At 47.1% G+C, this 16,842-nt stretch overlaps 1 protein-coding gene across 2 annotated transcripts in view; it reads left to right on the forward strand.

Moving 5' to 3' along the window:
* FLCN (folliculin) overlaps positions 1 to 16,477 on the forward strand; it is a 40,367-nt gene extending 23,890 nt beyond the window's left edge. For both annotated transcript variants that reach the window (XM_068243557.1, XM_068243556.1), the window contains exons 7-12: positions 695 to 888; positions 3,370 to 3,483; positions 6,094 to 6,217; positions 7,889 to 8,017; positions 10,702 to 10,807; positions 14,856 to 16,477. In XM_068243557.1, the coding sequence (XP_068099658.1) occupies positions 695 to 888; positions 3,370 to 3,483; positions 6,094 to 6,217; positions 7,889 to 8,017; positions 10,702 to 10,807; positions 14,856 to 15,057 (869 nt within the window). In that variant the 3' untranslated portion in view covers positions 15,058 to 16,477. The remainder of the gene's footprint in view (positions 1 to 694; positions 889 to 3,369; positions 3,484 to 6,093; positions 6,218 to 7,888; positions 8,018 to 10,701; positions 10,808 to 14,855) is intronic.
* Positions 16,478 to 16,842: the final 365 nt, after the last annotated feature.

Genomic DNA, 16,842 nt, shown 5'->3' on the forward strand with positions numbered 1-16,842 from the left:
TGGGGTTCCCCATAGGAGACAATAGACCATTCCTCTCAAGGAACAGGGAGAATTGTCATTGGTCCACCATGAACCAATGAGAATCCTTCCTGTTACTGAGGATTCCCATTGGTCTTTTGCAACCCTATAGAAATCCTGATGCTTTTGCCCGGCCCCCCGATTTGTGTCCCGGGACTTAGCGGAGGAGTCAGCGGCATGGAGTCAGGTGAGTATTTAGTCATGGCGGCGGTCGAGCAAAGCGGCCACAGCAACTAGCCTAGTGAGAACGGACATTGTCTCATAGGCTTTCGTTGCATACATTTTCTCGGCTGGTCCAGGAAAATCTGCAAAGTTCCTATTTCTAACATTAGGATCTGCTTCCTGCACTAAGCGGAGCTTAACAAGGTTTCAAATGGGTACTTTTTTTTAAGCAAGTGTGAACTTGCTTAAAGGATGCCTGAAGAGAGGCTGCCATATTTGCAGTGTGTGGGCAGCAATAGATCCCCGTGATCAGATTACATCAGAGCAGGATTTATCCAGTGGTGGATCTGGACGTACATTGGTCTTGATTCACAAAGCTGTGATAACACTTATTAGCCAAGGTTTCTGCAGGACAGGTACTCTTGAATGTAGCTAGCGAGTTTTCCATCTCTCCTCTGATTCTGTGCATTATCTCTGCCCTTCTCTCATTCTCTCTCTTCTGCTCTGCTTGCAGACTTTGAGGAAGAGTGTGCAGAGTGGGAGGGCCACGAGGAGGAAGAGGAGGGGCTGGCACAAACCAAGTCTGGCGTCACGGAAGGGAGAGAATTGTCAAAGTGCCCCACGGAGTCCTCCGTGCTGTCAGATTGTAGTTGGAACATCTCGGCCCGCAGGACGGCTGTCTTCAGATCGCTCCGCCACATGAGACAGGTAACATTTTCCCAGTCTTTAAAGGAATTTGTTGTGAGATTTTTTATGGTATTTGTTTTATTTATTGGTGTTTAGCTCTATGAGGTAAGAATTATAAACATTTTCTTGATTCGCATGAAATATTACAAATAAACGTTACAAGTTTTTGGTGCTCCATCTACAATTTTATTGTGAATACTTCAGTGTATGGCAGATTTTCAGGGTTTATGCGCACCATATCTCCTGCTAAAGGGAATCTGACGTGAAAATAAACTTGTGATAGAATGATGTGTATGTGCAGTACTGCTAAGTAATAAAATATTATTAGCACAGATAGGAGTGTCATATTGTTTCCAGTACAGGAAGAGTTAATGCTGGGAATACACAATGAGATGTTTCAGCAGATTTACTGTCCGATTGATTTACCGATCGTTTTTCTAAGCGATTTCCATTCACTTCTATGAGAAATCATTTAGAAAAATGAGCGAAAATAAGATCGGCCTGTCGGAAATTATCTATCAAATCATCTATCTGGCAAAAAATCTCACGGTGTATTCCCAGCATTCAGGCCACGTACACACGCCTGATTTCTTCAAACGACGCGGCCGTTCTGACGACCGTATCCTCGTGTGTACAGTCTGCTGGCAGACTGATAAGGCTGGTTTTGATCAATCCACTCGGCGGATCGGTCAAAACCAGCCTCATCAGCCTGCCGACAGAATGTACACACGAGGATACTTTCGTCAGAACGGCCGCGTCGTTTGAAGAAATCAGGCGTGTGTACGTGCCTTAAGAAACTTCAGTTGTTATCTATGCAAAAGAGCTTCTGTGATTTCTGCCACTTTATAAAGCCGTGGACAGCACTGTCTATTGAAGCTCTTCTCTCAACTGTCTCTCATTGTTTCTTCTTTTTGTTTTTTTGTGCAGAGAAAAGTTCAAAAGGTCATTGGCCTGCTCTGTGAAATCATTTCCCTAAAATGAGGTTTTTATTTTAAAAACCTCATTAACATTATTGTCCGACCTAAAACGCCGCATTGCCGTGGCTGAAAACCCCCTCAATCAGCCCCAAACTCACGGGGGTACACAGGCAACTTCCGCATAGAGGCAGCGCAGCTCTGCCTCTGCGCGTCAATCAGCGCCGATCGCCGCCTCTCCCCCGCCCCTCTGTCTTTCTTCACTGAGAGGGGCGGGGGAGAGGCGGAGATACGCGCTGATCGACACGCATAGAGGCGGCAGCAAAATCCACGACCAAGAAAGTCGTGGATTGTGCCTGCCGTGTACCCCCGTGAGTTTGGGATGATCGAGGGGGTTTTCAGCCGTGGGGATGCGGCGTTTTAGGTCTGACAATAATGGTAATGAGGTTTTTAAAATAAAAACCTCATTTTAGGGACACTTCTGAGTCTCTGTAAAATGCTGAGTGTATTGTGATAACTGCAATTATTAGAGAATGATGCAATGTTATAAAAAAAAAAAAAGCTATATATACACCTGAAAATAAAAATATAACACTATTTTCTTCGCTACTAATGTTCTATTAATTATCCGTATTACACAACCAATTCATTATACCATAAGTTTTTTTCGCTTCAGTGTCACTTTAAAGATAACCTGTAACTAAAAAAAAATTCCCTGGGGGGTACTCACCTCGGTAGGGGAAGCCTCCGGATCCTTTCGAGGCTTCCCCCGTCCTCCTGTGTCCCACAGCGGTCTCTCTGTGCTTCTCCGAACGGCGGGGATGTAAATATTTACCTTCCCGGCTCCAGCGCAGGCGCAGTATCAGCTCTCCGCTCGGAGATAGGCGGAAATAGCTGATCGCTGTCGGGCCGCTCTACTGCGCAGGAGACCAAGTCTCCTGTGCCTGCAAGTCTTCTGCACCTGTGTATGTGTAGTAGAGCTGACCCGACTGAGATCGGCTATTTCCGCCTATCTCCGTGCTGAGAGCCACAACAGCGCCCCCGCTGGAGCCAGGGAAGGTAAATAAATCAGCGCTCGTCAGGCTTGTCGGGGGAGGATTACCGGGAGACTTCGGGAGAGCCAGTGCTGGACTGCCTGCAGCTACAGGGGAGGGGGAAGCTTCATTGGGACCCTGAGGCTTCCCCTTACCAAGGTGAGTACCCCCCAGGGGACTCTTTTTATACAGGGTCTCTTTAACATTTCACCAAACTTTGTTTGAATGACGGTTACTATGGCAGCAGTCATTCACCATTGAATGTGTACTTGTTCATGGTGGTTTTTAGTGCTGGGCGTGATCCTTACATCCAGGAATCTTTAGAGTAGGTAATTTGGATGTGAATCTCACATCATAGAACAGGAAGTAGTGAATAAATACAAACCCTCCTGTGTTTATTGAAGGCATGTTGTTGCTGTGTTGTGCACATGAATGCAGTAATTCTCACTGGATCTGGATATGACCCAGGCGATGCTTCCAGGCCTAATGCAGACACTTTGTGAATCGCACCCCTTTGTTGCGGCTTCTAACGTTTCCTTGATGTTTGCGGTCAGGTGCTCGGACCCTCGGCTTTCCGTATGCTGGCCTGGCACGTCCTGATGGGGAACCAAGTCATCTGGAAGGGGCAGGACCGAGAGCTCATCCAATCAGCATTCGATATCCTCCAGGTCTGTCTCTTGTTATTTCCCAGAATTATAACCGCTCACTGCAAAGCTTTTCATGTCGTTATTGTTGTTATATCTGTCACATCTACAGCCGAATGCGGCCCTCCTTGCTATATTATGTGGCCCTGCAGAGCGTCAAGCATGCATCATTGTAAGCAGTAATAGGACAATAGCACACGGCCTTCCTGTCCAGAGGAGCGCACCGGTGACGTCGCGTCTGACTGAAACATTGTCAGGTTGAGCTGGGAAGCAGGAACAACCCACAGGAACTCCCCAGTGAAATTAGCATGGGACCCCTCCTGGGATCCGAACCCCCCTCCTTCCCCCGACACCCACTTCTCACATTGCAGAACAGTGCAGAAGTGTAATATTTACCTGCTCCAGAGCAGTGTTGCTCAAATCCGATCCGGATGAAATCTGGATAGTAGCTATCCGGATATCTCCCAGTAAACCTGTGCGGGGTGGGCGGGGGTTTAATCTTACCTATCATGACATCTTCTTCGTCCGTCCCTCGGTGCCTCCCATGATGCGGTCCAAGCTGCATCATGTGACTAAAAACAATTCCTCCTTCCGGGTTGAAGGAGGAAGTGTATAGTCACGTGACGCCGGATTGGAGCGCAGCGTGGGAGGCGCCGAGGGACGGATGAAGAAGACGTCATGATAGGTAAGATTAAAACCTCCGCCCACCCTGCACAGGTGATTTTAGTTTACCCTGATGAAATCCGAATAGCTACTATCTGGATTTCCTCCGGATCCGATTTGAGCAACACTGCTCCAGCGATGCATCATACCTCTTCTGTTCTTCCTGGCAGTCCTCCTCTCAATCACATGACATGCCTCAGGAGCCAGAGGTATGCCGCAATCTCATGACATGCCTCAGGAGCCAGAGGTATGCCGCAATCTCATGACATGCCTCAGGAGCCAGAGGTATGCCGCAATCTCATGACATGCCTCAGGATTCAGAGGTATGCCGCAATCACATGACATGCCTCAGGAGCCAGAGGTATGCTGCAATCACATGACATGCCTCAGGAGCCAGAGGTATGCCGCAATCTCATGACATGCCTCAGGAGCCAGAGGTATGCCGCAATCTCATGACATGCCTTAGGATTCAGAGGTATGCCGCAATCACATGACATGCCTCAGGAGCCAGAGGTATGCCGCAATCACATGACATGCCTCAGGAGCCAGAGGTATGCCGCAATCACATGACATGCCTCAGGAGCCAGAGGTATGCCGCAATCACATGACATGCCTCTGGAGCCAGAGGTATGCCGCAATCACATGACATGCCTCAGGAGCCAGAGGTATGCCGCAATCAAATGACATGCCTCAGGAGCCAGAGATATGCCGCAATCTCATGACATGCCTCAGGAGCCAGAGATATGCCGCAATCTCATGACATGCCTCAGGAGCCAGAGGTATGCCGCAATCACATGACATGCCTCTGGAGCCAGAGGTATGCCGCAATCTCATGACATGCCTCAGGAGCCAGAGATATGCCGCAATCTCATGACATGCCTCAGGAGCCAGAGATATGCCGCAATCTCATGACATGCCTCAGGAGCCAGAGATATGCCGCAATCACATGACATGCCTCAGGAGCCAGAGGTATATGCTGCAATCACATGACGTGCCTCAGGAGCCAGAGGTATGCCGCAATCACATGACATGCCTCAGGAGCCAGAGGTATGCCGCAATCACATGACATGCCTCAGGAGCCAGAGGTATGCCGCAATCACATGACATGCCTCAGGAGCCAGATGTATGCTGCATAGGGGGTGTGGCTTTTGGGTAGATCAGAGGAGACTCGAAGCAGCACTGTAGCAGGCAAGTATTAAACTGCTCCACTGTGCTACTCTGCAGAAGAGGGGAGGAGCTTGCCCCAAATGGTCACTATGCTTACACCACTAGGTTGATAAATGATTTAGCCCGTGACTTAGACTAGGTTTTAGCCCCTTACATGATTTAATTTTACACCCCTAATCTGGAGGAAGGAGAATCCAGTCTAAAGAGTAGGGTTGATGTGAATTTAGCATAGCTGAATCTGAACACCCTAATGCTCCCAACTGGCGCTGTTCAGCAGCGGACAGGAGGATCTCGCTGCCTAGCGTATCATGTGATGCTGGTGCTGCCTCTTTCCAAACCAGGAGGAGGTATCTGTCATGTGACCTGCAAGGCCGTGAGCTCGTCCTGACCATGTCTTGGGGACTTCAGTGAGACCCAGTAGTGATTTGGAAGGAACAATGGGGCATTTAGTAACCCATTAAAGGACCACTATTGTGAAACATTTTTAAAATTTTAAGTACATGTAAACATGTTTGTTCCATGTTTCTATCCAGAGTAAAATGACCCATACATTACTTTTCTCCTATGTTGCTGTCACAGTAGGGAGTAGAAATCTGACGGAACTGACAGTTTTTTGACTAGTCCATCTCTTCATGGGGGAGTCTCGGTATTTAATGTATTCTTTACAAAAATACTCCCTGAAGAAGATGTATATAAAAATGCAGGCAGCCCCCTCTACCTGTGTTCACACTATTCTGGCAGTTGTTTGGAATTATAATAAACTTATGAATCTGACAACAGAACTCTCCCTCTTCTTGTTCTCAGGCCATGCTCCCTGTCGGCTGTGTTCGTGTGATTCCATACAGTGAGAAATACGAGGAAGCCTATTGCTGCAACTTCCTTGGATTGACCCCACATGCTGAGATCCCCCCATACGTACAATCGTCTGGTGAGTGGGCCTTCCTATGCTACACAGGACGTCTTGGTAAATGGGACTTCCATGCATGTATTATGATGATTCCTGAGGTGAGGGAGATATGGAGGCTGCCATATCGATTTCCTCTTAAACAATACCTGTTGCCTGGAAGTCCTGCTGAGCTCTTTGGCTGCAGTAGTGTCTGAATCACACATCTGAAATAAGCATGCAGCTATTCCAGTCACACTTCAGTCAGAGCACCTTATCTGCTGCATGCTTGTTCAGGGGCAGACTTCTCTTGGTATGATCAGCACCCATGGCATCCAAAAAAAATATTATAGGAGTGCTATGACCTTCCGTCCGTCAGTACCACTTGGACGGCAGTCAAAACTCCCAGGAAAGTGGTCAGCACCTCCAAAAAGTATAAGCTTATACTTTTTGGAGGTGCTGACCACTTTCCTGATGCTTGTTCAGGGGCTATGGCTAATTATATTAGAGTCAGAGGATCAGCAGGACAACCAGGCAACTTGTATTGTTTAAAAGGAAATAAATATGTAATTGAAGGCATTGAAGACTCTCCAATCTTGCCCGATCACCCTTTCTTATTGATCAATAACCCCAAATCTGTGAAAATCTAATTGTTGGGAGAAATAGATTTCTGGCCGATTCCATCAAAGTGATATAATTTCTCAGGACAATCAGTATGCCCAGCCTATAGGTAGCCATACACTGATAGATTTGCAGCAGATTCGACCATCAGATAAATTTCTGTCAAGTCGAATCTGCCAGGAATCTATCTGATGTGTGCCACACACTAGGAACAGATTTCCAACAGATTTCAGAATGAAATCTATAGGAAATCTATCTAAATTCTATAGAATCGATCAATGGCTGAAATCGACCCATGTATGAGCCCCTTAAGGAAGCGTTACACACACAAACAGTTACTGCATCCCGCAGAGAACAGGATAGTGGGGACGCACTATTGCATCCCATACACGGGATCGGACGGTGTTAAAACTGCCACATCAGGCTTAGGCACGCTGTCCTGAACTGGTTAAAGAGAACCTGTAACGAAAAAAAAGTTCCCTTGGGGGGGGGGTACTCACCTCGGGAGGGGGAAGCCTCAGGGTCCCAATGAGGATTCCCCCTCCCCTGTAGCTGCAGCCAGTCCAGCGTTGGCTCCCCCGATGAGTTCCGGAATCCTCCCTCAACAAGCCTGACAAGCGCTGATATATTTACCTTCCCTGGCTCCAGCGGGGGCGCTGTTGCGGCTCTCAGCACAGAGATAGGCGGAAATAGCCGATCTCTGTCGGATCCGCTCTACTGAGCAGGCGCAGAAGACTTGCGCCTGCACAGTAGAGCGGCCCGACAGCGATCGGCTATTTCCGCCTATATCTGAGTGGAGAGCGGATACTGCGCCTGCTCTGGAGCCGGGAAGGTAAATATTTACATCCCCGCTGTTCGGGGAGCTTTATCTCCGCTGTCGCCGGGGACACAGGAGGACGGGGGAAGCCTCAATAGGATCCGGAGGCTTCCCCTACCCAAGGTAAGTACCCCCCAGGGGAGGTTTTTCTCAGTACAGGTTTTCTTTAAAGCCCCTAACCCAGCTCTTTCTCTACTTTAATAAGGGATGTAGGTCAGCTTATTATTTCCATACAGTCTTGGACTCTATTACCTTATTACTGTTTCTTGTGCCTCCAGAATTTGCTGTCATGATAGATGTCCGGACCGCTCCACGCAGCAACCTTTACCCTGTTCTGTTTGATGAAGAACCTCTGAGCAAATATGAGTTCCGGGTGGAGAGTTGCAGCACGGTGGCAACAGACAGAGGTGAGTATAGAGAGTGGACTATCCTCACTGCTGATGGTACATAACCGACCGAATATACCCCTTGGGTAATAAGAAGGCTGCGTGGTCCCGGCCGTGTCTTCGTGTGCAGGGTTCCTGGAAGCCACGCGTTCATGCACGAAAATACGCTGGCGAGTTCAGTTCAATTCTGTGCGTGAAAATGTGCAGCCTCCGGAGGGGGGGGACAACTTGCAGTTCGGGCCTTTTTCCACTGCACAGCTGAATCGTAAATCTCTAGTCATTATTAAATCGCCAGGGTTGATACTTTATCATAGATATCATGAGAAGTGTTTTCCACTACAGTGATTCGACTTGCAAATCACAATCGCTTTCTGGAGCGATTTTAAGAGAGAGAATGCAATGCAAATGAAAAATCGCAATCGCATAATTAATTAGAAATTGCAATCGCTGCCGTTTGTGATTGCTGGTGGAAAAGGGCCCTGATTTTTTTTTTTTTTTTGCGTACAAAAAAATTGTATAGCATGGAATCGGCACATTGATTTTACACGGCCTTCTAGTTGTATTTTTAAAGGCGGAATATGCTGGCAGCCAACTCAGTCTAAACGGGCCCTAAACCAGAGCGACTCCTGGCCTCATCTGGTGTTCGGTGTCATTGTGGGACCCTGCACCATGTATCTCGGCACGTATAGGGATGTCACAACATGCATCATTGTCACGTGAAGCAGTCGCAGGGATGGTAGAAGTAGTGTTCTTTCCAGCCGGGTGGCATGAAATAGTAGCCGGGTGGGGCAAGATTAGAGAATGCAGGGCCAGTGCTTCTCTGCACAACTCTAGTTACAGCATAGGTGAGCTGATGACAGCCGGGCGCTCACTATAACTAGCCAAGTGGAGCGCCCGGCTAAAAGGGCCTGGAGAGAACACTGGAGAACAAACAAGTCGCATGCTTTTCAATGCATACTTTTTACAGACCTGTTTTTGCTCACTTGGTACTTCAGATCTGATTTGATTGCCGTGGGGTTCTGAGTCTTCCTCTGCATTGCACTACTTTACATTAAAGCGGACCTGAACTTCCTCTCTGCTCTACAAGATGAGCAACAGCATAATAACCTTTACAGAAAAACATTTCTTTTTTTTACAGCTGAAACAAATCCTACACTAAACCTGCAGTGTGTCTACTTCCTGCTTTCATGGAAGCAGACATGGGGTTAACATCCTGCGTTTACACATTAGCTGCTCTGCGGAGGCAGCCAGCTGGCACAGCTGAGAGATCAAATTACACTTGTGATTAGACACAAATGAAGGAGAATTAGACAGGCTAAACGCTCTAAATACATACAGGGTGCATTTCTCTGTTTTCCTTCTGTCCTGCACAAGAGTTCAGGTCCACTTTAAAAGTCTGAGCCCATTCAGGAGGATGAGGTGCAAGTGCACAACAAATGGTAGGTGATGACAGGTGTCAGGTTTTTCGGCACAGCTGCACCCCGAAAGCTTTCTAATCCTTCTGGTAGCCACCAGGGCCGGCCTGAGGTTTCACAGCACCCTGAGCAAAACCTAATTTGTGCCCCCCCTTTTCATCCTCTTCGCGCTTGCGCACGCACGCATCCGCACATACACGCAGGCCCATATGCAGTTATTTTACCTTTTCTCCTGAGTTACCTCCTAGGACAGCGGTTCCCAAGTTGTGACACATCACACCAAACGCTCAGATCTCCGGGACACGTCACATTTGTATAATAGAAAAATACTATTAATAACCACAAATGGATGGAAAGGGTACATTATCCTGAATAAACTTAAAAATGAAGGCTAGAACCTTTGAGGAATATCAATAAACAGGGGGACAGTTAGCCCCCCCCTCCATTTGGAATCATAGCACAGCACCAACAATTTGCACCACGTGTTATAGCCACAGTGCCGCCCCCCCCCCCCAAAAAAAAAACACCCTCACTTAGTATAGGTAGTTAGCCTGGCATAGGTGCCCTCAGTATAGGATCTCATGTGTCGATTCCCTCAATATAGGTAGCCAAGCATAGGTGCCCCAGTATAGGAAGTCAGTTGGAGGTCTCCATCCCCCCCATAGGTAGCCAGGCGTAGGTGCCTCCAGTATAGGTAGTGATGTGTTGGAGCCCTCAGTAAAGGTAGCCAGCTATAGGTACCCTCAGTATAGGAAATCAGGTGTAGGTGCCCTCAATATAGGTAGCCAAGCATAGGTGCCCCCAGAATAGGAAGTGAGTTGAAGGTCTCCCCCTCCCCATAGGTAGCCAGGCGTAGTTTCCTCCAGTATAGGTAACCAGGTGTTGGTGTCCTCAGTAAAGTTAGCCAGCTATAGGTGCCCTCAGTATAGGCAATCAGCTATAGGCGCCCCCTTGGAAGCCGGCGCCCTGAGTGACCGCTCCAGTCGCTCAGGTCAAAGGCCGGCTATGGTAGCCACACGTGCTTCAAATGCAGCCACTCAATGGTGCTTTCGATATGCTAAAAACAAACCCAACTGTGTAAAAACTGCACTTGAATGAAAATGACTTTTTGAGCGCTCTCAACTTTTTTCAATTATTTTTTTTGAACGGGAGAGCGGGAAAACGTTGATTGGATCAATTGTTTTGTGTGTTCTGGAAACACGACTACCTGGTGGGTAATAAGAATGTGACCTTAGATAGGTGTAATAGGAGTAGAGACCCGCTTTAAGTGTTTGTATTTCCTTCCACCAGTGGGGCTGACCATCCTGAACAAGATTGAGGCGGCGCTGAGCAATGAGAACCTGTCTATGGACGTGGTGGAGCAGTGCCTGGTGTGTCTGAAGGAGGAGTGGATGAAGTAAGGACGTTATTGCGCTAATCTTCGGAGAAGGGGGGGGGGGGGGGGGGAGTAATCTGGGGAGTTTCACCTGGAAGAATTATACAAGTCCTTTCAACTTTCAAAAAAAAGAAACATACATACTACCTGATCTGGGGGGCTAGCTGGATCAAGTACAGCTCCTTACCGCCACTCCTGTATCCTGTTTTCCTGAAGTTTCATTTTCAGCTAAGGGCTGGTTCAGACGGGCGTCTGCGGAGCGTTTACTGCCAGCGTTCGGGACTTGGCGTTAAACGCTCCCATTCAAGTGAATGGGAGCGTTTGTACCAGGCTGTTACCAGCGTTTCCGCTAACGCGGTGTTCGGGTCCCGATTTTCCCTGGCGCTCAAGGTGCCAGGGGGGGGGATACAGTGAAGGGGCGGGGAGAGCCAGGGAGATGGCTCTGAGAGATAGGGAACGGGCGTTACGCAGGAGGGCCTCTCCTGCTAAGGGTGCCCCTTCTAATCTTGCTCTCTACAAGTAGCTAATCAAAATTGAAATTAGAAAGTGCTGCGCACTGCAGTAGGGGAGGGGGTTAACTTAAAGCAGTTTAAAACTCTGACAAAATATTCCACAAAAATGTGTTTTCCTACTTTTTATAACCCATACAATTATCATATTTGCTTATGTGCACAAGTATTATAGTTCATTTAGAAATTATAACTTCCCAAAGTTCAGTTTATTTACTTTGAAAGCTGCTGTTGCATTTTATTCATAACTGTTGTCATTCTGTTTTAAATGCTGCCACCAGTGATTTCTGACCAGTCTTTTATATCCAGGACTCATTAGCATAAGTTTCTGCACAGCCAGAGAATGTTTACTTAATTGTATCAAGTAAAGAATGTATACAGAAGATAAGCTAATCACCAGTTCGGATGCGGGCTGCAAAGTCAGTCCTGTGATGTAACCCTTTAAATTTAAATTTTGATTCCGAGTAACTTCGTATGGGGTAATACTGGGGAGCAGGAAACAAAGAGTGGCGCCAAACCCCCATAAACACCCCCACCACCATCTTAACCACTTAAAAGGAACCTGAAGCGAGGAAAGTTATTTAAAATAAACACATGATGTAGCTGCAAATGAATATTACATACTTACCTCACCGTCAGTTCCTCTCAGAAGCTCACCATTTTCTGCTTACAGTGATCCCTCCCAGTTCTGACAATATTTTGTCAGAACTGAAATATACCAGTTGCTGTCAGTTACAACTGAATGTGCAAGGTAATGTCCATGTTTCCCTATGGCTCAAGTGGGTAATAGTACAGTTTAACAGTGTGCTGACCAGGAAGCTGTTAGGGGGTATTGGCCATTTTCAAATTGGAGGCCGGAGAAACCCATTGATCTCAGTGGACAATCAGGACGCAGGACAGGAGAAAGAGATTGAGTAGTAGACTACACAGGAGGTAAGTATGACCTGTGTATGGTTATTTTGACTTTATTTTCAGTTCAGGTTCACTTTAAGGACCACTGTCTTAAACCCCCCCAGTGACCAGGCCATTTTTTACAAAAGTAAGCTACTGCAGCATTAAGGCCTCAGTGCAGGGCCGCACAACTCAGCACACAAGTGATTCCCCCCCCCCCCCCTTTCTGCCCACCAACAGAGATTTCTGTTCGTGGGCTGTGATCCCTGACTGTATGTTTATTTATTTTTATATAAATTATTTTTTTTTTAAATAAAAAAGGCTATTTATTTAATTTTTTTAAATAATCCCTGCCCTCCCTCCCTGCCAGCCAATCAGCTCCATCAGCTGTCATGACAGCGGATTACTTCCCTGCCTCCGCTGTCATTCAAGCAGGGACGCATCGGCGCACGCGATCCCCAGCAAAACACGCCCCCAGGACTGCACGCCGATCGGCGTTAGGCGGTCCTAGGGCTGCCGCTCCGCTCACGCCCATTGGAGTGAGGCGGACGTATAGTAGTTAAATGAGGCCTCCGCATGTTGAGGAATCTCGCAATTATTATATGTTTACTGATGGTGACCTCCAGTGTTTCTAAGTTCATAAGCTGCAGAAGTTTCCCTCGAAGGTCTTGAATATTTGGCATAGTGAGATAAATCCATCTTTTGGAAATGATTGCTATAAGGCCGCGTTCGACTGACACAAACAGAACGAATCCTATGCAAAGCAATGGAATCTGGTTGCATCAGTCCACTAGGAACTGATCTGTTCGGTCCGTTCCGACAAGCACAATGCAGCGGCATACAGATCCGAGAGCCCCAGCAGGAGAATCAGGCTACAGATGGTTTGGGACAGCTCAATAAGAATGCTCCCTCACCAGGAAAGATTCTCATTGGTTCATAGAGTAGAGGACCAATGAAAATCTTTACTGGTGCTCTGGGAGGATTCCTATTGGTGTTTTACAAACCAATGGGAGTCTGGTGCCTCTGATGGGGCTCTGGGATCGGTATACGGGTGTTTCTCACATGGACCCGAGGGGCGGAATACAAATGTGATGGCAACTGGAAATGGAACAGAAACGGATGCCATTCTAACAAAACTGATTCGTTTAAAGTTGGATTGTACTACCAAAATTAAAATTTCATTAAAGCTAATGTAACCCGTTTAACAAAAAAAAAGTCAGATACTCACCTAAGGAGAGGGAAGGCTCGGTCCTAATGAGCCTTCCCTCTCCTCTCCCGGTGCCCCCAGTGCTACGCTGGCTCCTCCACTCACATCCCACGCCGAGGGGACTTCGGAAGTCTTCGGGAGCCGAGTCCTCCTGAAGACAGGCGGCGCAAAGGCGAATGCGTCATAGAGGGCGCATGCGCAGTGTAGAGCGGCCCGTCTTCAGAAGCACTCGGACTCCCGAAGCATTTCCGAAGCCTCACTTCGGCCGGGAGACAGCGGTATTTGACCGAAACGGTCGAATACCGCTACGGGGGAGCCAGGACAGCAGCGGGCACCGGGAGAAGAGAGGGAGTGCTCTATGGGACCCAGAGCCTTCCTCTCCTTAGGTGAGTATCTTTTTTTTTTTTTTTAAACCCAGTTCCCATTAGCTTTAACTACTCTTGGTTACATACCAAAAAATTTGAAAGCATTCCCAAGTATTCCATGTGTGAAATCCACTGCAGAGAGCACTAGAAGCTTGCTTATCTCTGGTCATTGGCAAAGGCAAGAATCTCACTCTGCTTGTTTCTTCACTCCACCCCCCTTCTTCTGCTGACTAGACACAAAAGTAGGGGGGCAGAGTGAAGGCCCAGGGAGATTCTACAGGATCAGATGTATGAAACACTGCATTTCTTCTTTGTTAGATTTAAAGCATAAAGCAGTGATGGCTAACCTTATGGTATGGTTCGGATCCAGTTCTGAAACATGCCTGAAGAAGAAACTTAAAGTTTTGAAAGCTTGCAAAGGAATTGTGTACAGTTAGCCATTAAAGGTATCACCTAAACGACCTTTATGTCTTCGGATGGCTAACCTTGGCACTCCAGCTGTGGTGGAACTACAAGTCCCATGACGCATTGCAACACTGACAGCTCTAAGCATAATTTGGGGAGGCAGAGGCATGAAGGGATTTGTAGTTTTGTCACAGCTGGAGTGTTTATTAGCCATCACTGGCATAAAGCATTTTCAGCACAAAAAAAAGTTATCAGAAAAACATTCAAACAGTTAAACACAGCACTCTTCAGTAGATAGCGCTCTGCCCGCATCTGAACTGGTGATATTATCTTTGTTCACATTCCTTTGTCAGCTACAATTCGTATACAACCAGCAGCTTGCTGAAACTTAGCTGTACAAATTGAAGGATAACTATGAAGTGATCACTGGATACATTATTATAAATAAATACAGCAGCTATGCAGTAAAATGCAATGGCAGCTTTAAGAGCAGATAAACTGTACTTTGGAAACTTGTAATTTGTAAACAAACAATATTACTTGTGCACAAAAGCAAATGCGATAACTTTATGGGTAATAAAAAGTAGGAAGACACATTTTATTGAAGGTTATGTCTGAGTTTTATCCTACTTTAAATGCCTTTGAAGCTGCCATTGCTGTAGTTTTATAATGGTGTTTCCTTCTCCCCGCAGCAAAGTGAAGGTCCTCTTCAAGTTCACCAAAGTGGACAGCCGTCCCAAAGAGGACACCCAGAAGCTGCTGGTCATACTGGGAGCTGCGGAGGAGGACAATGTAAAGCTTCTGAAGTTCTGGATGACGGGACTCAGCAAGACCTACAAATCCCACCTGATGTCCAGCGTGCGCAGCCCAACGTCCTCCGAGTGCCGGAACTGAACTGTACAGACCGCGGACAGTCGTGGCGAGCCTCTAAAGGTCGCACTTTCACATGCGGCCAGCAGAGGGCAGAGTATTGTTACAAAAACACAGCGTGTGTCCCTGTGCTCAGAGGAGGAAACACAGGATTTTATTTATTTATGAATCAATGAGTGGCCAACTCGTTATGCCATCGCCATGTTCCAGGGTGGCGGGGGCCGCATCGAGGACTTGGGGGCGGCCTGAGCATTTGATTATACACAATCCTGGCTTCTTTTACGCTTCTAAAATTTCACATAACTTTGGAAGCAGCACTTTTGAGAATGTTTATGTACTGAAGTCGAATTTTTTGTGATCTACCCCAAGGGAGACTATTTATCGAAACCAGCGCAAAGAACACGGGCGCAAAAAGGGGCTGGATGTCCGGAACAACAAATCCAATGCTGTTAAACCTCCTTAGCCGTAACCCCCGAGTTAGGCTCGGGGCTGGAAATCCACAGCTCAGAGCGGTAACCCCGAACCTCACTTGTGGCAACCACCCCAAGGGCTATGCAAAGCAAGCGGTTCAACTCGGGATCCAGACACTATCAGCCATTCTTCTTCCGGGCCGCGGAGGCTCTGCATCCCTCGGTGAGATCGTAGTCTGTTGTCATGACGAAAGCAGGCGATCTCCCTATAGGGTTACAGCACCACCTGGAGGACGGAGGGAGAACTGCAGCGCTGGATCTGTGGGAGGCGAGTATGTGCAGGGCTGCTGCAGGATCTCTGGCGGCATGATTGTTTCACGGTTTTAGCGTCTAAAAGCATGCAAAAAATGTCACCACTTTTAGGCCCTAAAATCTGGAAATACTCGTACCGGCAGGGAAGTTAAAGATGTCCACACTACTAGATTTTCCATCAAGCGATAGACTTTATTGGGTGATCAACAACAGTGTGGTGGTTTGTAAGTCGATTTACTGGTAGCCCACACACTGCAAGCGAGATCCTGGAGATTGTCTACTGATCGAGCTGAATGTTGTGGCAACCAAAAATCGATTCTGTGACAGATGAAATAGTGAACATCAGCCGACTCCTCTACGATCGACCAATGATTTCCATCCTGCCTGATCGAGTGAATCGGTCGATTCACTATTGGCCAGTTTCCATTGATCGAGCAGAATGGTACATAATCGATTCTCCGTTGATCCAGTAAAATCAAACCGAAAATCGTGTAACGTATTGGCACCTTTAAAAGACAGATTCTGATTGGTCCTCCTGGGCAGTCGCCAGACCTAAACGTCTTGATAAGTCAGCCCCGGACTATGTGAGACAACTCAGAGATACCGTTTTCTATTACACTCTGTAGCTCTACATTTTAACAATATGTTCCAGAAACTGAAGTATTTTTTTTAACAAATACTTGTGTTATAAAAATAAATTGGTCTTTATGTAATAATCTAAACTATAACTATTAGTGTTCATATATGGGGAGGCAGGAGATTCTAGGGGGTGAGAAGGTGCCCCGCCCCCTTTCCTATGGTGGATATAAAGTCTGGCCTTCAGAGTGGCAATTCCTGAAGCAGCCTGTGGCAGGAACAAGTATGAATGGTCTGAGAAGTTCCCTGAGGACGCTGCTAACCAAGCACTTTCAGGGTTAGTAGATGTCTCTCTGGTCAATGGTAGAGATGGTCGTTGCAGCTAGCTTGCAGTCATGCTTAAAGGATACCCGAAGTGACATGATGTGATAGGCATGTGTATGTACAGTGCCTAGCACACAAATAACTAGGCTGTGTTCCTTTTTTTTCTTTCTCTGCCTGAAAGAGTTAC

Source organism: Hyperolius riggenbachi, chromosome 7 (assembly GCF_040937935.1).
Source record: "Hyperolius riggenbachi isolate aHypRig1 chromosome 7, aHypRig1.pri, whole genome shotgun sequence".
NCBI classification, from domain to species: Eukaryota; Metazoa; Chordata; class Amphibia; order Anura; family Hyperoliidae; genus Hyperolius; species Hyperolius riggenbachi.